Source organism: Panulirus ornatus, chromosome 42 (assembly GCF_036320965.1).
Source record: "Panulirus ornatus isolate Po-2019 chromosome 42, ASM3632096v1, whole genome shotgun sequence".
NCBI classification, from domain to species: Eukaryota; Metazoa; Arthropoda; class Malacostraca; order Decapoda; family Palinuridae; genus Panulirus; species Panulirus ornatus.
The window spans coordinates 21,920,929-21,944,285 of record NC_092265.1 but is presented as its reverse complement, the minus strand read 5'-3'; the positions used below and the strand labels follow the sequence as shown (position 1 = coordinate 21,944,285).

At 48.0% G+C, this 23,357-nt stretch overlaps 1 protein-coding gene across 1 annotated transcript; it reads left to right on the top strand.

The window, feature by feature from the left end:
• The first annotated feature begins 2,940 nt into the window (after positions 1-2,940).
• On the top strand, positions 2,941-22,093 carry LOC139762018 (glycine receptor subunit alpha-3-like). Its single transcript, XM_071686798.1, has 10 exons — positions 2,941-2,951; positions 3,174-3,319; positions 10,898-11,039; positions 12,946-13,028; positions 14,535-14,669; positions 16,018-16,146; positions 16,954-17,054; positions 17,249-17,404; positions 18,674-21,259; positions 21,402-22,093. Exons 1-9 carry the CDS (start codon positions 2,941-2,943, stop codon positions 18,803-18,805), a joined length of 1,035 nt encoding a protein of 344 aa, XP_071542899.1. The 3' UTR covers positions 18,806-21,259; positions 21,402-22,093.
• Positions 22,094-23,357: the final 1,264 nt, after the last annotated feature.

The following is a 23,357-nucleotide window of genomic DNA, read 5'->3' as shown; positions in this document are numbered from 1 at the left end:
AAGGACCTGGGACCTACTAGGGACCTACAAGGACCTGGGACCTACTAGGGACCTACAAGGACCTGGGACCTACTAGGGACCTACAAGGACCTGGGACCTACTAGGGCCGTACTAGGACCTGGGACCTACTAGGGCCGTACTAGGACCTGGGACCTACTAGGGACCTACAAGGACCTGGGACCTACTAGGGCCGTACTAGGACCTGGGACCTACTAGGGACCTACAAGGACCTGGGACCTACTAGGGCCGTACTAGGACCTGGGACCTACTAGGGACCTACAAGGACCTGGGACCTACTAGGGACCTACAAGGACCTGGGACCTACTAGGGACCTACAAGGACCTGGGACCTACTAGGGCCGTACTAGGACCTGGGACCTACTAGGGACCTACAAGGACCTGGGACCTACTAGGGCCGTACTAGGACCTGGGACCTACTAGGGACCTACAAGGACCTGGGACCTACTAGGGACCTACAAGGACCTGGGACCTACTAGGGCCGTACTAGGACCTGGGACCTACTAGGGACCTACAAGGACCTGGGACCTACTAGGGCCGTACTAGGACCTGGGACCTACTAGGGCCGTACTAGGACCTGGGACCTACTAGGGCCGTACTAGGACCTGGGACCTACTAGGGCCGTACTAGGACCTGGGACCTACTAGGGCCGTACTAGGACCTGGGACCTACTAGGGACCTACAAGGACCTGGGACCTACTAGGGCCGTACTAGGACCTGGGACCTACTAGGGCCGTACTAGGACCTGGGACCTACTAGGGCCGTACTAGGACCTGGGACCTACTAGGGCCGTACTAGGACCTGGGACCTACTAGGGCCGTACTAGGACCTGGGACCTACTAGGGCCGTACTAGGACCTGGGACCTACTAGGGCCGTACTAGGACCTGGGACCTACTAGGGCCGTACTAGGACCTGGGACCTACTAGGGCCGTACTAGGACCTGGGACCTACTAGGGCCGTACTAGGACCTGGGACCTACTAGGGCCGTACTAGGACCTGGGACCTACTAGGGCCGTACTAGGACCTGGGACCTACTAGGGCCGTACTAGGACCTGGGACCTACTAGGGCCGTACTAGGACCTGGGACCTACTAGGGACCTACAAGGACCTGGGACCTACTAGGGACCTACAAGGACCTGGGACCTACTAGGGACCTACAAGGACCTGGGACCTACTAGGGCCGTACTAGGACCTGGGACCTACTAGGGCCGTACTAGGACCTGGGACCTACTAGGGCCGTACTAGGACCTGGGACCTACTAGGGCCGTACTAGGACCTGGGACCTACTAGGGACCTACAAGGACCTGGGACCTACTAGGGACCTACAAGGACCTGGGACCTACTAGGGCCGTACTAGGACCTGGGACCTACTAGGGACCTACAAGGACCTGGGACCTACTAGGGACCTACAAGGACCTGGGACCTACTAGGGCCGTACTAGGACCTGGGACCTACTAGGGCCGTACTAGGACCTGGGACCTACTAGGGACCTACAAGGACCTGGGACCTACTAGGGCCGTACTAGGACCTGGGACCTACTAGGGACCTACAAGGACCTGGGACCTACTAGGGCCGTACTAGGACCTGGGACCTACTAGGGACCTACAAGGACCTGGGACCTACTAGGGCCGTACTAGGACCTGGGACCTACTAGGGCCGTACTAGGACCTGGGACCTACTAGGGCCGTACTAGGACCTGGGACCTACTAGGGCCGTACTAGGACCTGGGACCTACTAGGGCCGTACTAGGACCTGGGACCTACTAGGGCCGTACTAGGACCTGGGACCTACTAGGGACCTACAAGGACCTGGGACCTACTAGGGACCTACAAGGACCTGGGACCTACTAGGGACCTACAAGGACCTGGGACCTACTAGGGACCTACAAGGACCTGGGACCTAGCCCATATATGTACACAATAGCCCATATATGTACACAATAGCCCATATATGTACACAATAGGCCATATATGTACACAATAGCACATATATGTACACAATAGTCCATATATGTACACAATAGCCCATATATGTACACAATAGCCCATATATGTACACAATAGCCCATATATGTGCACAATAGCCCATATATGTACACAATAGCCCATATATGTACACAATAGCCCATATATGTACACAATAGCACATATATGTACACAGTAGCACATATATGTACACAATAGCCCATATATGTACACAATAGCACATATATGTACACAATAGCCCATATATGTACACAATAGCCCATATATGTACACAATAGCACATATATGTACACAATAGCCCATATATGTACACAATAGCCCATATATGTACACAATAGCACATATATGTACACAATAGCACATACATGTACACAATAGCCCATATATGTACACAATAAACAGAACTACAGAAAAACAGCAAAGGTACAGACTTATATCCCATGGAGATATGGAGATCCTCCCCTCCTGTAAGGTCGCATTCAAAAAGTGGGGACAGAAGCGAGAGAAGATTTTATATTAGAAGGTTCATCTCTTGAGTCTACTTGGGTATGGTGCATGAAAGTCATGCATGCATGGCTGTCCATGAGACTGATAAACCAGTGCCATATGCTACCATGGGCCAGGGCGAGCCTTCTCATGGTCATACCCCCTCTATTATCCCGGCTTGGGGACCGATATGGGATTGAACCCTCTATTATCCCGGCTTGGGGACCGATATGGGATTGAACCCTTTATTATCCCGGCTTGGGGACCGATATGGGATTGAACCCTCTATTATACCGGCTTGGGGACCGACATGGGACTGAACCCTCTATTATCCCGGCTTGGGGACGGATATGGGATTGAACCCTCTATTATACCGGCTTGGGGACCGACATGGGACTGAACCCTCTATTATCTGGGCCTGGGACAGCCATGGAAGGGACAAATGCTCCCAATGGCAGAATTGTAAGCCATATAAGACATTTTTTTATCTATGATATATATATATATATATATATATATATATATATATATATATATATATATATATATATATATATATATATATATATCAATTTGTTCTTGTTTGTTCTGTCTTTTGAGCAGCCCTAAAGCCACCCTCCCTCTTTCCCCTTCCGCCCATCTCTCTCTCTCTCTCTCTCTCTCTCTCCCACCATGGTCCTGCAGTAAAGACCCGGGTCTCCACCATCATCATCACCATCTCCTCCTGCAGGTGCTGGAGCTGTCGGGGGAGCTCCGGCAGGAGTGGGACGACTTCAACCTCCGTTTCCCAGGCACCCGAGCCGCCGTCATCGACTCCATAGGTCTCTCTGGTGAGTGGAGGAGCAGGCGTCCGAGCGAGCCAGAGAGAGAGAGAGAGAGAGAGAGAGAGAGAGAGAGAGAGAGAGAGAGAGGAGGGAGCGACTGAAAGCGTCCCCCTATACGGTAGATCTGAGGGGCGGTTGTGGTCCATGTCATATAATCTTTTGCCCATGTATCATTTCCCTCCTCCCCTCCCCTTATGGTGGAGGAAGACCACCTCCCACACATGGTGGAGGAAGACCATCCCCCTCAGGTGGGAAGACCATCCCCACACATAGTGGAGGAAAACCATGCCTCCACATGGTGGAGGAAGACCATCCCCCACACATGATGGGGGAAGACCACACCCCCACTCATAGTGGAGGAAAACCATGCGCCACATGGTGGAGGAAGACCTCTTCCCCCCTCATGGCTGAGGAAGATGTCCTCACGACGGGAGATACAATGTGGCGAGCAATAGTTTGATCCTGCACCTCTCAGTGGTGTCTGTGTACCGATGACAAAGAAATGTTCATCAGGAATTCTGTGTCTTTGTCATTTACTGATTCTGTGTCTCTGTCATTTACTGATTTTCTGTGTTTGTCATTCATTGATTCTATGTCTCTGTCATTACTGATCTCACATATGCTTCTAGAAATATGGGTTTTCTTAATTTTTTTCTCAGTGGTTGGATGGATAGATAGATGTAAGCTAGATGGATCGATTGGTAGGTAAACAGAGAGATAGAGATGTATATTTCATGGATAGATAGACAGACAGACAGACACAGAGATAGATAGATAGATAGATAGATAAATAAACAGAATAATGGAAATATATTGATTGTAGATAGTTAGATAGATAGAGACTGGTAGGTAGATGATAGATGAATAGATAGATGGACTGATAGATAGACTGATAGACAGGTGGATGATGAATAGATACTAGATAGCTAGCTAGCTAGATACATAGATAGACAGACAGGAGCTCAAATCTCTATGGATTTTGGAAAGCATTATCTCAAGGGGGGAAAAGCGCTCGAAGCGAGCAGTTATGGACGAAGGTGGTCTCGCGCGCCTCTTGCCCTGGGCCAATCATTGCTTCAATTGACTCCGCTGGTCGTGAGTGACGGTCACACGAGGAAGGGTCATTAAGATGGTCATTAACGATACTTGCTCCAGGGTAGAGAGCGCCTTGAGGGAGGGGGGAAGGGGGTGGGAGGTTTGATCACAGCTGGTGTTTGAAGAGTGGACGCTCCAATAAGCTGCGGACGAGTGGGAAGGTGGTCTCCTTTATGAAATATATATATATATATATATATATATATATATATATATATATATATATATATATATATATATATATATATATATATATATATATTAGAAAGGATCACAATTTTGCGCGTGAGCAAGATATTCCTATGAGTCCACGGGGAAAATGAAACACGAAAGGTTCCCAAGTGCACTTTCGTGTAATAATCACATCATCAGGGGAGACGCAAGAGCGAAATATAACAGTCAGTTAATATAAATCGAAGAGACGAAGCTAGGACGCCATTTGGTAAACATGTGATTGGACAATCACAATATATATATATATATATATATATATATATATATATATATATATATATATATATATATATATATATATATATATATATATATATATAAAGTGAATAAAAGTTAAGCTCATAACTTTTCAGCGACAAGCTTTTAGTAGTACCCAGCTGTCAGAGCAACATGGTCATATGAGTCATGCCTTGATGACTCTTAATTCCCGCTCTATTAACGACCAACCGACCATCTCGACCCACACGACCTGCACACTTTTACACCCAAGACTCCTCCAGACCCCGGTACTACAGTGAATGTCTTAAGATGATTTTCGATATTTTTTAATTTCTTTTTTACGTCCCCGTAAAAAGATGTCCTAATATCGTTGGTGAAAGATAGACAGAGGCAATCTGAGGTGGTGGTTTTGAAGGCGAGGTGTGGTCTGTGGTTAGCATGGCGCGTCTGTCGCAGCCTCTGTTAAGATCCTTGATAGAATGGTCTGCCTTGTGCCCTGAAATTAACTTTTTTTTTTTGTTTCTTTTCTTCTGAGGACAGAGCGAGTGAATGCGTGTGCGTATAACTGCCAAAGACTTGAAGCTGGGGCGCTTCGTCCACAATTGCACTCCATTACGCCATTAAGAGCCACTTTACGGTGCGCTACGAACAGTGGCATGGTTAGGAGGAGTCTACAAGCAATCAGGTTCTGTGACCATGGCAGTATCTATGTAGACTCGCCACAACTTTAGCAACAAAACCTGTTTTTTATTATTATTATTATTACTATTATTATTATTATTATTATTATTACTACTACTACTATTATCATTATTATTATAATTATCATTAGTATTGTTATTATTATTATTATTATTATTATTATTATTATCATTATTATTATTATTATTATTATCATCATTATTACTATTATCATTATTATCATTATTGTTATCATCTTGACTGAATTGATAAGGGTATCATCTCGAGTGGATGAAATAGAATGATAGAATAGAAATGATCAAGGACTGAGGGGCTACGTGCGTAGTGTTGGTGGTATACATACACGGACGCGTTCGTGTGTGCAAGTGTGACCACGGACGCGTTCGTGTGTGCTAGTGTGACCACGGACGCGTTCGTGTGTGCCCAGTGCAACCACGGACGCGTTCGTGTGTGCTAGTGTGACAACGTACGCATTCGTGTGTGCTAGTGTGACAACGTACGCGTTGTGTGTGCCCAGTGCGACCACGGACGCGTTCGTGTGCGTCCAGTGCGACCACGGACGCGTTCGTGTGTGTCCAGTGCGACCACGGACGCGTTCGTGTGTGCTAGTGTGACAACGTACGCATTCGTGTGTGCCCAGTGCGACCACGGACGCGTTCGTGTGTGCCCAGTGCGACCACGGACGCGTTCGTGTGTGCTAGTGTGACAACGTACGCGTTGTGTGTGCCCAGTGCGACCACGGACGCGTTCGTGTGTGTCCAGTGCGACCACGGACGCGTTCGTGTGTGCTAGTGTGACAACGTACGCGTTCGTGTGTGCTAGTGTGACAACGTACGCGTTGTGTGTGCCCAGTGCGACCACGGACGCGTTCGTGTGTGCTAGTGTGACAACGTACGCGTTGTGTGTGCCCAGTGCGACCACGGACGCGTTCGTGTGTGTCCAGTGCGACCACGGACGCGTTCATGTGTGCCTAGTAACAAGACGCACAAAGTACGGACGAGGCAGACAACCATACCTTAGCCCGCCTTGACTTCCACCCTTGTCTTGAGCCCAACAGTATCAGTCTCTTGAGGTCATTTCTCTACTCATTTCTTCATGCATATAATCTCTGGGGTCAAGCAGCGTGAGGGTAAGAGTCCTCTGGCCTGGTGTCTAGCTGCTCTTTCCCTGTGGCTTCAAGGGCCTGGGCAGGACCGGCGAAGCGGACGACGGAAATGGAGAGGGTTGTGGCAAGTACAGGCCCGTTAGGGGATCTCGTGGAGCTTCTACTGGAGAGGATGCGGTGCAAGAGGGGTACGAAGAGAGAGAGAGAGAGAGAGAGAGAGAGAGAGAGAGAGAGAGAGAGAGAGAGAGAGAGAGAGAGAGAGAGAGAGAGAGAACTCTCTCTCTCTCTATGAAAGTTAAGGGTGTAGATGGACACAGAAGGAGCTCTATAGATGGATGGACAGAGGAGGGAACTTGCCACCTCCTCCCTCTCTTTCTACACTCCCGCTTGAATTACGCAGTTTTCCTTATATTTTGGGTCAGATCCTTCTGCTCTCCCGCATACGCCTTTACGCTCCTCCTCGCCATTATTCGCCTACGCCCCTCCTCCCACACACTCCGGGGCCACCCCCTCCCGTCTTGGCACGCATCCCTCTCTTCATTATTGCGCCACTAACAGCGGTAATGTCACACAGAAAGACGACAGTCATACCGAATTTGTGGGACCTGTTCCGTGTGCATAGAAGACAATCATACCCTCTGTTGGCCATAGAGTGAAGCTCGCGTGTCAACATTGTCCTTAATATGTGTTCGACCCCTTCTATCCGTAGATGGGAACCTTCTTTTTGTCTCTACCCAACACCTTTTTCATTTCCACATAGATTCGTTCAACTGCGTCAACTCCTCTTCTTTCACGTCCTGGGTAGAATTCCTTCACATCTCCTCTAAACTCTCTAACTCAAGTGCGTCTCCATCTGTGATGGCCACCAGTCCACTGTCTGTTCCTTGCTGCTCCATCCATTCATAAACACCACGAGCTGTCTGCTTATGGCGGTTAGCTGTCCTCAAGGCCAACCGTGTGGTCAGCGGTGGTGGTCAGCCCTCTGTGTGTGGGTGTGGGGGGCAGGGAAGAGCCGGGTCATTGTGTACTGGCCCACGCCATTCAGTCGCTCGTGTGGACAATATAGTTAAGCATCGTTCGCCCTGAGTGATGTAGCTGGCTGCTCTCCCTCCCACCGTCCTCCCTGGGTGATGTGGCTGGCCGCTCTGCCTCCCACCGTCCTCCCTGGATAACGTGGCTGGCTGCTCTCCCTCCCACCATCCTCCTTGGATGACGTGGCTGGCTGCTCTCCCTCCCACCTCCTCCCTGGGTGATATAGCTGGCTGCTCTCCCTCCCACCTCCTCCCTGGGTGATGTGGCTGGCTGCTCTCCCTCCCACCGTCCTCCCTGGGTGATGTAGCTGGCTGCTCTCCCTCCCACCGTCCTCCCTGGGTGATGTAGCTGGCTGCTCTCCCTCCCACCGTCCTCCCTGGGTGATGTAGCTGGCTGCTCTCCCTCCCACCGTCCTCCCTGGGTGATGTAGCTGGCTGCTCTCCCTCCCACCTCCTCCCTGGATGATGTAGCTGGCTGCTCTGCCTCCCACCGTCCTCCCTAGGTGATGTAGCTGGCTGCTCTCCCTCCCACCGTCCTCCCTGGATGATGTAGCTGGCTGCTCTCCCTCCCACCGTCCTCCCTGGGTGATGTAGCTGGCTGCTCTCCCTCCCACCGTCCTCCCTGGGTGATGTAGCTGGCTGCTCTCCCTCCCACCGTCCTCCCTGGGTGATGTAGCTGGCTGCTCTCCCTCCCACCTCCTCCCTGAGTGATGTAGCTAGCTGCTCTCCCTCCCACCTCCTCCCTGGGTGATGTAGCTGGCTGCTCTCCCTCCCACCTCCTCCCTGAGTGATGTAGCTAGCTGCTCTCCCTCCCACCTCCTCCCTGGGTGATGTAGCTAGCTGCTCTCCCTCCCACCTCCTCCCTGGGTGATGTAGCTGGTTGCTCTCCCTCCCACCGTCCTCCCTGGGTGATGTAGCTGGCTGCTCTCCCTCCCACCGTCCTCCCTGGGTGATGTAGCTGGCTGCTCTCCCTCCCACCGTCCTCCCTGGGTGATGTAGCTGGCTGCTCTCCCTCCCACCTCTTCCCTGGGTGATGTAGCTGGCTGCTCTCCCTCCCACCGTCCTCCCTGAGTGATGTGGCTGGCCGCTCTGCCTCCCACCGTCCTCCCTGGGTGATGTAGCTGGCTGCTCTCCCTCCCACCGCCCTCCCTGGGTGATGTAGCTGGTTGCTCTCCCTCCCACCTCCTCCCTGAGTGATGTGGCTGGCCGCTCTGCCTCCCACCGTCCTCCCTGGGTGATGTAGCTGGCTGCTCTCCCTCCCACCTCCTCCCTGGGTCATGTAGCTGGCTGCTCTCCCTCCCACCTCCTCCCTGGGTGATGTAGCTGGCTGCTCTCCCTCCCACCTCCTCCCTGGGTGATGTAGCTGGCTGCTCTCCCTCCCACCGTCCTCCCTGGGTGATGTAGCTGGCTGCTCTCCCTCCCACCTCCTCCCTGGATGACGTGGCTGGCTGCTCTCCCTTCTTTTTATAACTCTGTACATATACAATTAATTCATCTCATCACTTATGCATATACATACACATATGCACAGTGAAGTACATATAAGACTTAACATACATTTGCAAGTACAATAAATACACTGAGGATTCGGACTAGATCAACCTTAATGCGATTTGTTAAGGATATATACAATTTTTCATAAGGTTTAGGACACACTGGGAAAAGGACTATAGATGAATAAACTGAAGCTGGTTTTTGAATTAGAAAATATTAATCTATGTTCAGCCGCCCAGGCAAAATTACCCCTGTTAGCGTTTGTGTATCAGTAAGAATTATGTAATGTTATCTGACGAGTTAATATTCAATTGACTTAATGAACAGAGATGATCGGTTGTGTTTAACTGGCCGAATTTAACAAATCAGAAGAGAGCTTCCGGGAAATACATTGGTAAGTTGTCTAAATTTGTCTGTGTGAGCTGTAAAGCAATATCTATCAGTTTGAATAATTTGCAAATAAAGGATAAGTAGATTAATTATTCAAATGCTGTTTCCACGTGTAAGCTGTTGATGCGTTTCTGGCCTGCGTTTTCCCCAGTTGTGACCGATCAGTTGAAGGACCATAACTCTAAAAGCGCGCCTGATACTAATGTATTATTTGGTACAATTATGAAAAATCCTGTTGTCAAGCGGTGGGCAAGATTTCACGACAGTGTGATTATTGGCAAAAAAGATATGTGGCAAAGCATTATGCAGAGTGTGGCGATGGTCTTTTGTTTCCCCAAACCTTTGTATAAACTTGATCGAATCCGCCTGGCGTTCCATTCATCTGGGTCTTCCTTCAGTCTGTGTATCATTATGACGCACTTTTCCTCATTAAGTCTTCTAATGGAACTCATTTCTTCAGAGCTCTATATGTCCTCCACACTGCTACCAGAGTTAACCAGGGTAGTCTCCCTCCTGACGAAGTAATTCGGTTACATATTTGATATGTTCCAGTCCCATTATCTTCTCTGCTGTGAAGTGATGTGATCAACTTTTCCAGTGCTTTGATTCATTGCATTTCCAGACGTCTGGAAATGAATGTGAGTGGGAAAGCAGCATTAAGGATCTCACGTCTTCATTTTTCAGTAATTTCTTCATATTTTCTCCATTAAATCATATAGTAAGACTATGGCAGATGCTTCGAATGAAGATGTATTTTAAAATTGCGGGATATGTAAGATTCTCATGTCGCTTAGGCTGTGTATATAAAGGTCTATGTAATCTTTGTAATGATTTCTATCGGCAAAATAACTTGTCAACAGCTATTGGAGTATGAATAGGACCAACATTTCTACCACTCTTCCAACACAGTAAGAACATTTCCACCATTCCCTCACCACAATGCCATCTTTTCCACCACTCTTCCACCACAACTCTTAACATTTCTACAGCTTCACCACCACAATACCAGCATGTCCACCACTCTTCCACCACAGCACCAACATATCCACCACTCCACCATCGCATCACCAACAATGCCACCACTCCACCACCGCATCACCAACAATGCCACCACTCCACCACCGCATCACCAACAATTCCACCACTCCACCACCACGTCATGAACAATTCCACCACTCCACCACCACATCATCAACAATTCCACCACTCCACCAACAGATTACCAACAATTCCACCACTCCTCCTCCACATTACAAACAATTCCACCCTTCTCCCACCCTAAACACCTCAACTAAGCTCCCCATCTCCCCACAGGGACGTCAGGGCAAGAGATCAAGGGCAAGGTATGGCGTCCTGACATCACGGCCAGCAATGAAGTCCAGCTCAAGGAACGTAACCCACACGGAGATGACTTCCTAAGGATCAGCAGCGAGGGACATCTCTCCTGGACCCAGCGGTGAGGCTCCTGCGCAGCTGCTGACCTGTGTGCTGCGCAGCTGCTGACGTCTTTACTGTGATGTGCAGCTGTTGACGTGTGTGCTGTGCAGCTGCTGATGTGTGTGCTGTGCAGCTGCTGACGTGTGTGTTGTGCAGCTGCTGACGTGAGTGCTGCGCAGCTGCTGACGTCTTTACAGTGATGTGCAGCTGCTGACGTGTGTGCTGTGCAGCTGCTGATGTGTGTGCTGTGCAGCTGCTGATGTGTGTGCTGTGCAGCTGCTGACGTGCGTACTGTGATGTGCAACTACAATAACATAACCGTTAGGTCATGTTATTGTCACTTCTTTTCGCTCTGGAGATGAATTCGTTGTACGCCAGGAATGGAGATAGATTGAGAGATGATCAATGAATGGCATTTATCAATAGCTTAATGATTACTCAGTCCCAAACGCAAATGATTTGGAGTTCAGTAACACGTACATGAACCAGAACGTAGATCATAGGGTGAAATTCACTCGACGAGTCAGTCAGTGGCTGTTTAGTTCCTCGTCAGCTCAAATCGTCAGTTGCCAAGTCTCTCGTGGGTTCATTCTGTATCAGGCTTGTCCTTGCCAATTGCCATGGACAGGGAGGTTCGTTCCTCTTGGCTATGGCAACAATGTCGACTGTGTTGCCATGTTACCATGGACCAACCCGGCCAGCCAATGAGGTCAACACATTACCATAGGAGAACAGAGGTCAGCACAGGTCACCCCAGGTCGTGGTGGGGTCGTTTATAGACCTCCACAGGTCGATGTGACTATGCAGGGGGTCGATACATGTCTAGGAGTCGACAGGGAGTCGATAAATATCTAAGGGTCGACAGAGAGTCGATCAAATTCTAAAGGTCAATAAACTTTAAAATTATAGAAAGATGGTCGTATATAAAGGTAAAGCACAAGAAGTTTCTAGTCTTCGTATAATTATATGGTAAACTATGACCATATAATTACCATTAGGTCCATCCATCTCATTAAGGATGCAAATGTATTCAATTAATATGCATTTTCCATGAGCTAGTCTTGTTCTACACTTGTTCACTTTTTTTCTGATTAGCTGGGGTTTGATGAAGGCTTAATGAGTCTATGAAATGATCGACAAATTCATAAGTTTGGGAACCCGTGTTGTAAGTCATCAGCAATAACTTGTTGTGGTGTGAGATGTGTGAAATATGTGTGGTTGTGAGGTCCAGATCACAGTTTCTGTAGTGTTCAGTTATTTAGCTTTGTCAAAGAGAGAGGTAAGGAAACCAGATTGGGGGGGACCTAAAGAATTTGAATAGTGTATCATGTATAGATTCAATTTTCTTTGAGAATATATTGAAAGAAAACCAATGGGGTCATTAAGATATTTTCTCTTAGTGTTAAGAAAAGATAATTTTTTCCACATCAAATTGCAAGTACCTTCATGAAGATCATTAACTAGTCATATTTCTCTTTTATGCTGTTTTAAATCTGTTATTGCCATTATATGGAGAGAGAAATACAGTAGGTTAGAAACGGGGCCATCTGAAGAAAACCCAATTTTGAATTAAAAACCAAAAATATTAGATGCAAAACTAGAGGCATATAAGAGAACTTCCCTACAGCCACTAACATGAGGAAACAGATGGCAATAGCCAGAGAAATCTATTCTCCCTCAGTTACCTTCGACAACGTCTCCTTCAGGAAAATAAAGAGGTTCTCTTGACCTTGTCGAAGCTGAGAATGATAGATTCCTGGCTCTTGTTTTCAGCTCCGTTTGTTATAGATTCCAAACCAATGCGTCTCTGTAGTTCACAGTCACTCCAGGTACAGATGAGAGGGTACAGAGTGACTACAGTCACTCGTGAGGGTACAGTATGACTGTATTTCTGAAGGTGTTCAGCGTCTGTGTGTATATTGCAGGGTACACTACTCGTTTCCGTGTCCCTTGGATCTCAGTGGCTACCCACTCGGCGTCCACACCTGCAAGCTTAAACTCAACAGCTGTAAGTAACTCCTCCTCCTGTACCAGCTGTAACTTAGTCTCTCCTGCTGTAGTTAATGCTGTGTCTCCCTTTCTCTCCCTGTCGCTTCATCGATCCACAACCTTCTGCTGTAGTTGTGGTTGTCCTCCACCTGGCATGCTCTCGCCACTACTTCAGGAGTACCTAAGGATCGACAGCTGTAGCTGCTGTAGCTGTATCATCTCGACAGACACTACAGCATCAGCTGAAGTCCTGATCTTTCTCGTCGCACTGCTGTCCTGAACTCTTGGGTTACAGCTGTGACCTGCTACTTCCCTGAGTGTGACCTTCATCCAAGGACCACTCAATGCAGCGGTGTTCCTCCCTATTGCTGCCAGTTTGGGCTGCTGCTGCTGCTGCTCCGGAGGCCTTCTGTGGCTGTTTCCTTCCCCTCCTGCTCTCAGAATCGTTATAGAAAGTGTCTCCTGCCTAATGAACTTGTCAATAATGCATGGATCCTCTCTCTCTCTCTCTCTCTCTCTCTCTCTCTCTCTCTCTCTCTCTCTCTCTCTCTTGATTACCAAGATGTTCTTGCCATTTTTTTTCCTCTCTCATTTTCTTTCTTTTTACGTAAAGATGTTTTCAAACTTTCGGGTCTCCGAAGACTGAGTTTATTCTGTCTTAAATTATTCAGGTCATCAGACGCCAAGTTTGGCCGAAGGACTTTGGATTTTCATGCAGAGAGATTTTGGTAAATCTTATTCAGTCTGGGGTCGCGTGTGGCCTCTGTAGAAAACGGGGGAGGGGTACCTACTCTAAGCGTAAATATTTTTTTTGACGTGCAGATATCAATGAAGAATTAGATTCAGAATTAGAATTTGATTTATAAGAAGAAAAAATATCCAGTAAAGATATAAAGGTGATATATGATAATAAATCTATAAATGATTAAATTATTTGTTCATGTAAATTATTAATTTGTAACTTATCCTTGGCCCTGAACCCTGCTGTCTTTCCCTGACCCCCTCACGACGCCCTGATCCCTGGCCCTGACCCTGCTGGCTCTTCCCTGACCCTCCCCCTCACGACGCCCTGATCCCTGGCCCTGACCCTGCTGGCTCTTCCCTGACCCTCCTCACGACGCCCTGATCCCTGGCCCTGACCCTGCTGGCCCTTCCCTGACCCCCCCCCCCTCACAATGCCCTCATCCCTGAACCTGACCCCTGCTGCCCTCTTCTGACCCTGCTGACATTCCCTGACCCCCTATCCCTGACCCTGACCTCGCTGGTCTTCCCTGACCCCTTCACAATGCCCTTATCCCTGGCCCTGTCCCTGCTGGCCCTTCCCTGGCCCTCTCGCGACGCCCTTATCCCTGAACCTGACCCCTTCTGCCCTTTCCTGACCCCTGCTGACCTCCCTGACCCCCATCGCGGTGCCCTTATCCCTGAACCTGACCCCTTCTGCCCTTTACTGACCCCTGCTGACCTTCCCTGACCCCCCCCTCACGATGCACTTGATCCCTGGCCCTGACCTCTGCTGGGCCCTCAGTGGGGTACTTCTGGAACGAGCTGCAGCCCTCATGGCACGGGGAGGGCGCCATGGACCACTCCAACGTCATGATGTCTCATGGCTACGAACTCAGCGTCGTCAAGACCTCGGCTGAGACCGTCACCCTCGCTCACAGTAAGTCCCTCCCTCCGCCGCCGCTGGGGGTCCTCCACCTCGGGGGTCCTCCACCTCTGGGGCCCTCCACCGCTGGGGCCCTCCACCTCTGGGGCCCTCCACCGCTGGGGCCCTTCACCTCTGGGGCCCTCTACAGCTGAATCCCTCCACCGCTGGGGTCCTCCATCTCTGGGGCCCTCTACTGCTGAATCCCTCCACCGCTGGGGTCCTCCACTGCTGAATACCTCCACCGCTGGGGGTCTTCCATCGCTGGGGCCCTCTACTGTTGAATCCCTCCACCGCTGGGGGTCCTCCATCGCTGGGGCCCTCCACTGCTGGATCCCTCCACCGCTGGGGGGTCCTCCAACGCTGAATCCCTCCACCACTGGGTCCCTCGACCGCTTAGTCGTTTAGTTCCTCCACTCCTGAGTCCCTCCACCACTGGGTCCCTCTACCTCTGGGTCCCTTCATCAGTGAGTCCCTCCACCACTTAGTCCCTCTACCGCTGGGTCCCTTCATCACTGAGTCCCTCCACCACTTAGTCCCTCTACCGCTGGGTCCCTTCATCACTGAGTCCCTCCACCACTTAGTCCCTCTACCATTGGGTCCCTTCACCAGTGAGTCCCTCCACCACTGGGTCCCTCTACCATTGGGTCCCTTCACCAGTGAGTCCCTCCACCACTTAGTCCCTCTACCGCTGGGTCCCTTCATCGCTGAGTCCCTTCGCCACTGGGTCCCACCACCGCTCAGTCCCTCTACTTTATAATGAACTAATGATGGAAGTAGAGACTCTTTTGATCTGTATGACCCGTATGTAATTCGTAGGTTTAATGATATAACTCAGCCAACAGTGCTCAAGCATCTCTTGATGTCTGAATGGCATTATCTGACTAATGACAGAGTTATATAAATCATATATATATATATATATATATATATATATATATATATATATATATATATATATATATATATATATATATATATATATATATATCTTTTTCCTCCATGTATATACGTATATGTATAAACTGATGTTGCAGATCCCGCGTTCGCATGTATAATCCTGTATTTACACTATGAGAATTCAAAACAGTTTTTATACATGTTGAAATTAGTATTTTCTTAAGGAATGATCATTACAACCTCTGAACCTAATAGAATATTCATAATCATCACAATACAAAAGTAATTTGTGATAATTTACGTTACATCGTTCTTGTGATAAAGATGATGTTCAAGATTCATTTATTTGATAAAGAAGACCCGCTCAGATAACCATGCCGCCTGCGGCTCGAGCGGATGCCGGTCGGTGTACGCCTGCGGCAGGATTTCGAAAGCTTAACCTCTTGGTCGTGTGTTCCGCCAGAGCCCCGACGGCAGCTATTGGTGGAGATGGAGATAAAGTCCTTCAGCGGATGGACAGTGAAGCACACAGTCATCCCTATGATCGCCACGGTTACCACAGCCTACCTGGCCTTCTTCATCAACATCAGAGGTCAGTGGTGGTCATCTTCGGGTCACTCGTCTCTGTTCACCTGTTCATTTCCTCTTTCCGTGTCTGTTTTGACCCGTTAACGGGCTTCTGTTTGACCCTCTCTGTATTTCTTTGACTCTCTCTTCTGCCTATATCTTCTGTTTATATCTCTATCCATTGTCTGGAGTACTGCTCTCACATCTGGGGTGGTTCTAGCTCTGCATTCTTACTTGACAGAGTTGGGTCAGAAGCGGTCCAACTTATAAACTCTCCCAAGTTAATTTCCAAACTTGACCCTTTGCCCTACAGTGTTGGCTCACTTTCCCTCTTCTATAGGTATTGCTTTGGATTTTGCTCCCGAGAGTTGGCTGCTTGTGTGCCCCCCACCACAAATTAGACCGCGTAATACTCTGGAAGCTGCTGCCTCTCATGATTATTGAGTGGCCATCGGCAACTCAAGGGTGGGCCGTTTTGATAACTGTGTCTTTCCCTACACCTCGGAGCTTTGGAACTCTCTGTCGGTTCTGTCTGTGTACCTCCGTCTATGCCTCGCCATCCTTGTATCAAGGTCTGTGATCTTATCCTTCCTGTTCCTTCTCTTCCTTCCCATTCTCATTCTGGTGTTCAATTTCTTCGTAGGTCCCATTGTGTGTGTGTGTGTGTGTGTGTGTGTGTGTGTGTGTGTGTGTGTGTGTGTGTGTGTGTGCGTGTGTGTGTGTGTGTATTCTCCACCCTGTCCTGCTTCCTCCCTTACCCACCCTGTTTTTTTTTCTCCCTTCCTCCCTCCCTCTGCAGGCACTAACCCCTCTCTCCCTTCTGATGTTCCAGGAGCGTGCGCGCGCCTCATCACGTGCCTCATGTCCCTCATGACGGCAGCGATCTTCCATGAGAACACGTACCGCCGGGTGCCCCAGGCTGGCTACACCATGGTACAGTCCTTGCTCCTCTCATATGCACGTTTTCCATAACTTTTTTTGGTCTATAATTCTAATATCTTTTCAAACTCCATTAAAAGTACATTGGAAGACTGACTATAATGACTATAATCCATTATCAGTCTTGGACTCCGTCTATAATTCCTCATGTTTCGAACCACACCTCTCTTCTGCTCCTTCCTTTTCAGGCCATCGAGGTCTTCACGGGGACGTGTCTGACCTTCATCTTCGTGGCGACGGTGGAGACTGTGGTGGTGGACGTCCTCTCCCACCTGCCCGGCAAGGGGAGGCGCTCCACCCCCTCGCCACACACCTCCTTCGCTCTAGAGGTCGGTGACCAAAAGGTATTGTTTAGTTGGTTGAAGGAGGAGGGAGAGAGAGAGAGAGAGAGAGAGAGAGAGAGAGAGAGAGAGAGAGAGAGAGAGAGAGAGAGAGAGAGAGAGAGAGAGAGAGACGGGTCACACAGACCACAGGTCCTAGCGAGGTGCTCTGGCCTTAACGTCTAGAAGAATAGGGTCTCCCCTTGTAAACAGTGGAAGAAAACGAGAGCAAAACAAAGGTTCCCTCCCCATCCTCCACTCCCTCCGGCACACGCCGGAGGGAAAATGGGTAGGAAAAAATACCTTGCAGGATTGATAAGCCTTTTTAAAGGAAAGTCATAAGGTGGAATGAACATGGATATATCATGTATCCCATTACTAACGACATGCATCCCATCACCAACGACATGCATCCCATCACCAACGACACGCATCCCATCACCAACGACACGCATCCCATCACCAACGACACGCATCCCATCACCAACGACACGCATCCCATCACCAACGACACGCATCCCATCACTTTTTGTTATATAGACACTACTAAGGATAAACTTGAGCTCCAGCCTATCTACTTACCATGTCTATCTTATTCTTGATGTTAAAGAATGGGACAGTAATTCTTGATTACTCTCTGAGGTGACGTGGCTTAATCAATGCTAGTATGATACCTCAACATGGCCAGGAAGAGATCAGTGGATGAGGATTTTGTTCTAAACAACATTTTCTAGGAGCTTATTCCATGCATTAATAATGTCACTGGTCAATAGAAAGATTATTTCTTACAGTCCAAATCGACTCGGTGACCTTTACGTTTCAATCCGCTTCCTCTAGTCCGTAGCGCTGGAGGTGCTGTCAAGAAGTTTTCACGAGCGAGATTACTGAATCATTAAAGTGTTTTGAAACATTCAATTAATTTGCCCCGGGATCACCTCTTGCTGAGAAAGAACAAGTTTAATTCTCGTAGTCTCACTTCAAATGGCTGTTACGCAAGGGGATGGATAGATAGATAGATAGATAGATCGATAGATAGATAGATAGAGATGGATAGATAGATAGATAAATTGATAGAGATGGATAGATAGATAGATAGATAGATAGAGACAGATAGATAGATACATAGAGATGGATAGATAGATAGAGATAGATAAATAGATAGATAGGTGAATAGAGAGAGAGAGAGAGAGAGAGAGAGAGAGAGAGAGAGAGAGAGAGAGAGAGAGAGAGAGAGAGAGAGAGAGAGAGAGCGACCGCGCGCTAAGCCGACTCGTGACCTTGCTATCCTTACAGCCTGACCTGACGGACGAGCGTGTGGGGGCCCGGGGTCACGTCGCTGCCATCTGGCTAGATCGATGCTTCAGGGTTCTCTACCCAGCTGCCTTCCTGGCCTTCAACGGCGTCTACTGGGTCCTCTACAACTAAATGGCACGTCTACTGGGTCCTCTACAACTAATAACACATCTACTGGGTCCTCTACAACTAAATGGCACGTCTACTGGGTCCTCTACAACTAAATGGCACGTCTACTGGGTCCTCTACAACTAAATGGCACGTCTACTGGGTCCTCTACAACTAAATGGCACGTCTACTGGGTCCTCTACAACTAAATGGCACATCTACTGGGTCCTCTACAACTAAATGGCACGTCTACTGGGTCCTCTACAACTAAATGGCACGTCTACTGGGTCCTCTACAACTAAATGGCACGTCTACTGGGTCCTCTACAACTAAATGGCACGTCTACTGGGTCCTCTACAACTAAATGGCACATCCACTGGGTCCTCTACAACTAAATGGCACGTCTACTGGCTCCTCTACAACTAAATGGCACGTCTCTTGGATCGTATTCAACTAATGGGACATCTACTGTAGCCTCTGTAACTAAGGGAAGGTCACTGGATCCCCTGCAGCAGGACGTCTCCTGGATCCTTTAGCACTCAATGGGACGTCGCCTGGATCCTCTAGCACTCAATGGGACGTCTCCTGGATCCTCTAGCACTCAATAGGACGTCTCCTGGATCCTCTAGCACTCAATGGGACGTCTCCTGGATCCTCTAGCACTCAATGGGACGTCTCCTGGATCCTCTAGCACTCAATGGGACGTCTCCTGGATCCTCTAGCACTCAATGGGACGTCTCCTGGATCCTCTAGCACTCAATGGGACGTCTCCTGGATCCTTTACAGCTCATGGAAAGTCTGCTTGTTCCTCTATAACTAACAGGAAGTTGAATGGGTTCTTTACAGCTAATTGGACGTCTGCTGGGATCCTAGAACAAATTGGACGTCTACATGGTCTTTCAAACCTACTGGAACGCCTACTGGGGTCTTCTACAATTAAGGGGACATCACAACAGAGCCACTGGCGCTCTGTAGGTGATGTCACGTCATCAAGACCTAGAAATAGTGCTCTGGAAATGGCGTGACGTCACACTGAGAACTGGACCAGCTACAAGAATGGATCCTCAGAGACTACGTAGCTGTTCCAGACGAAGACATTTTCTGCCGACGACTGGAAGACGAAATGTAGCTGGCCTTTTGATGTGGGACCTTTTAAACTATGGGCATTGAAGCATTTACACCTCTTAAACTATGGACATTGAAGCATTTACACCTCTTAAACTATGGACATTGAAGCATTTACACCTCTTAAACTATAGTCATTGAAGCATTTACACCTCTTAAACTATGGACATTGAAGCATTTACACCTCTTAAACTATGGACATTGAAGCATTTACACCTCTTAAACTATAGTCATTGAAGCATTTACACCTCTTAAACCATGAAAATTGAAACATTTACACTTCTTTAATTCATGGGTGTTGAAGCATTTAAGTCCCTCGAACCAGGCGTTGTGAAACTTTGACTCAACTTCCTCACATCTCAACTCGAGCCATTTCAGAAGTTACCTTCTTTCGACGCTTTGGATATTAAAGCCTTTACCTCCCTCAAGCCATATTCGTATCGAACACTGATACACTGATGAGCAATGGGCGTTGAGACATAGACTTTCTCGAGCATCAAGTGATGAAAATAAGTCATAATTTCACCCATATCGTTACGTGGGCATTGAAGCAATAACCCTTCTGAATAGAGGCATTATAAGACTAACCCACATAGAGTATGGTCACTGTAAATATTGACTCCTACTAATGGCTAATGGCCAACGAAAATCAATGAAAAATCTTTTCTTTTAAGCTAAAAATGTTAAGTGTAATTTCTCACATACGATCGAAACTGAAGGTGTTTCTTGGTCGAATTTTGGTCACCTATTCATTCCTCTCTCACTTGCTATCCGGGTAATGACGTAATTCCTTATAGATGAAATGAAAATTCATAATTCGTTATAACTCAGCTGAGGGTATAGGCTTTTAGCCATTAACATCTTTAAGCCATGAGGACATTCTCTCTCTAGAACTTTGGAGTTGTCAAATATTCCTTTCCTGTATACAGTGTATGGAGACCTTCTTCCTGGGTTCCAGCTCCTCTGACTTTCATTTCCTTCAGAATATACGTATAAAATAATTTGTCCCTCGATATATACACTCCGAGTGCCAAGATTTTTTTTTTTTCAGAAGGTTCAGTACAATGTGGGACCTGGTTTTGTCTTTGTAAAGAGAGAATACATAAGTGTACCACCAATGCTCCTTAAGTTAGACACATTTCTACTATAAGGCATACGCAGCGCAACCATATCATCAGTGGGGAAGGGTTGGGAATTTGGGGAAGGTCTGGGATGGGTTAAGGACCTGGGGAAGAAGAGGTGGGGGTCTGGGGATGAGTTAAGGACCTGGGGAAGGAATGGGCACCTAGGGATAAGTTAAGGACCTTGAGAAGATCTGGGGGTCCTGAAGAAAGCCTGGGGGACATGGGGAAGGTCTGGCGGACATGGGGAAAGTCTGGGGGATATTGGGAAGGTCTGGGGGACCTGGGGAAAGCCTGGGGGACCTGGGGAAAGCCTGGGGGACATGGGGAAGGTCTGGGGGACCTGGGGGGAAAGCCTGGGGGACATGGGGAAGGTCTGGGGGACCTGGGGGACATGGAGAAGGTCTGAGGGACCTGGGGCTATCACCATGTCCCCACAATAAGACATGGATTGTGTGCCTGTCACTTGGTTCAAATGATCTCTGTGGAGGCGGCTTTGCGAAGACCCAAGTTAAGGAAGGTCATTCACAATGTGTATGTAGTATTTAAGTTCCTCTGAAATGAGACGTATTCTTGGATGTTATAGGTATATGTATGTATATTGTAGGGATTGTGTGATGGCTGTCTTGGGCCCACAGTACTCACTACATGAGGCAACGCTATAGCATTATATGGGACTTTGTGCCCATAAGGCTTTAGGGCATTTCAACATTGCTATAGTACCAAATGTCACAATGGTGCTTCTGTGAACCATATAGCATGAATATAGATTTGAATATAGAGCAATATAGCCTTATGATGCCACTGTGTCTCATGTAGTACTGTAAACCATAATGGGATTAAAAAAAAGCCATATTGATCTGTGTGACATTTTGTGCTCATGCTTGGCACCATCATGACTTGTAGTGGCCTTAGACAGCCGTCATGTTTTATGAAAACAAAAAAAAAAAAAAGGAAAAAATGATGAAAGAATTATTTGATATCTCGTTATCCTAATGATATCTGATCTTCCTTGTAATATCATACCGATGTATAAGACATTTAAATATCAAATGATTTAAAAGTTTTTTTTTCTCTTTTCCCAGTGTAAACTTTGCCAAGGAACTTACATCATTTGCATATAAATAGCCTTATCTTCCTCTTGTTTATTCGTCTGGAAGCGATGGTGAGTAGTGAGGGAGAGCATACCTGGACCATCTTAACATTGGAAGATGAAGGAGAGTTGCACTTCTTCACTTTACCAGCCAAGGTTCGATTTCTCGAAAAGGGGGACAGTCAGTTCACAGTCATCCTAGCTGTTCATCCTTCCTCCGGGGCTTGCTTGTTCGATAGAAGTGGACTTTGGTATATATGAATGAATGTTTATATATGTGTGTGTGTGTGTGTGTGTGTGTGTGTGTGTGTGGAGAGAGAGAGAGAGAGAGAGAGAGAGAGAGAGAGAGAGAGAGAGAGAGAGAGAGAGAGAGAGAGAGAGAGAGAGAGAGAGAGAGAGAGAGCGTATTATTACCCTGGCCACACGTCACAGTGGATGGGTCCATTCTCAAGATCATGCAGTATCAGGAGCCATTCCCCAAAATTTCTCTCTTCCAGTTACTTTCCTATTGGAGGTGTGTCCCTGAGTGGGGAGGGAGAGAGAGAGAGAGAGAGAGAGAGAGAGAGAGAGAGAGAGAGAGAGAGAGAGAGAGAGAGAGAGAGAGAGAGAGAGAGAGAGATGAAGGCCATCCACCGGATCGTCCCAATACCTCCTAAGGTATCTGGGAAACTAAGCGACTCTCTGCTACTCATTCTCTGGAAATAGCCTGGCGGACATTTTACCGTCGAGATCATAACTCAGCAGATGGGGACATCGAAGTCCAATATCCTTACTTTATTACCTCTAGCTCTGATATTGCAGTTTCACCTCAGCTGACGAAGGTGATCTGGCGTGAGAGGAAGGCCCCTAGTCCAGCCAAAAGTTCCCTGAGAGCAGACACTCGTCTGGGACGCCTCATCTCCAGCAGGAGTGGTGGAATAAGCTACTCCTGCAGGAGTGTGTGTGTGTGTGTGTGTGTGTGTGTGTGTGGCTCTTCTATCCAGACCACAGCATATCCATGAGACTAAAGCTCAGAGGGTGTCGGATCTCCGGGTTAAATCCTAGCGAATCTTTCACATCAAAAATCATAATTTTTCTTTTTTTCACCTTCTAATATCAGAGGCTCCAGGCTCGACCAGATAGCCCCATTCCAGATCCAGGCTTTGTATGGAACGTGGAAAAGAAGGAAGAGAGATGTCCAGGTGCTTCCTCCATCACATCTGATGTGACGGGAATAGAAATTAATTACCTGGAGTAC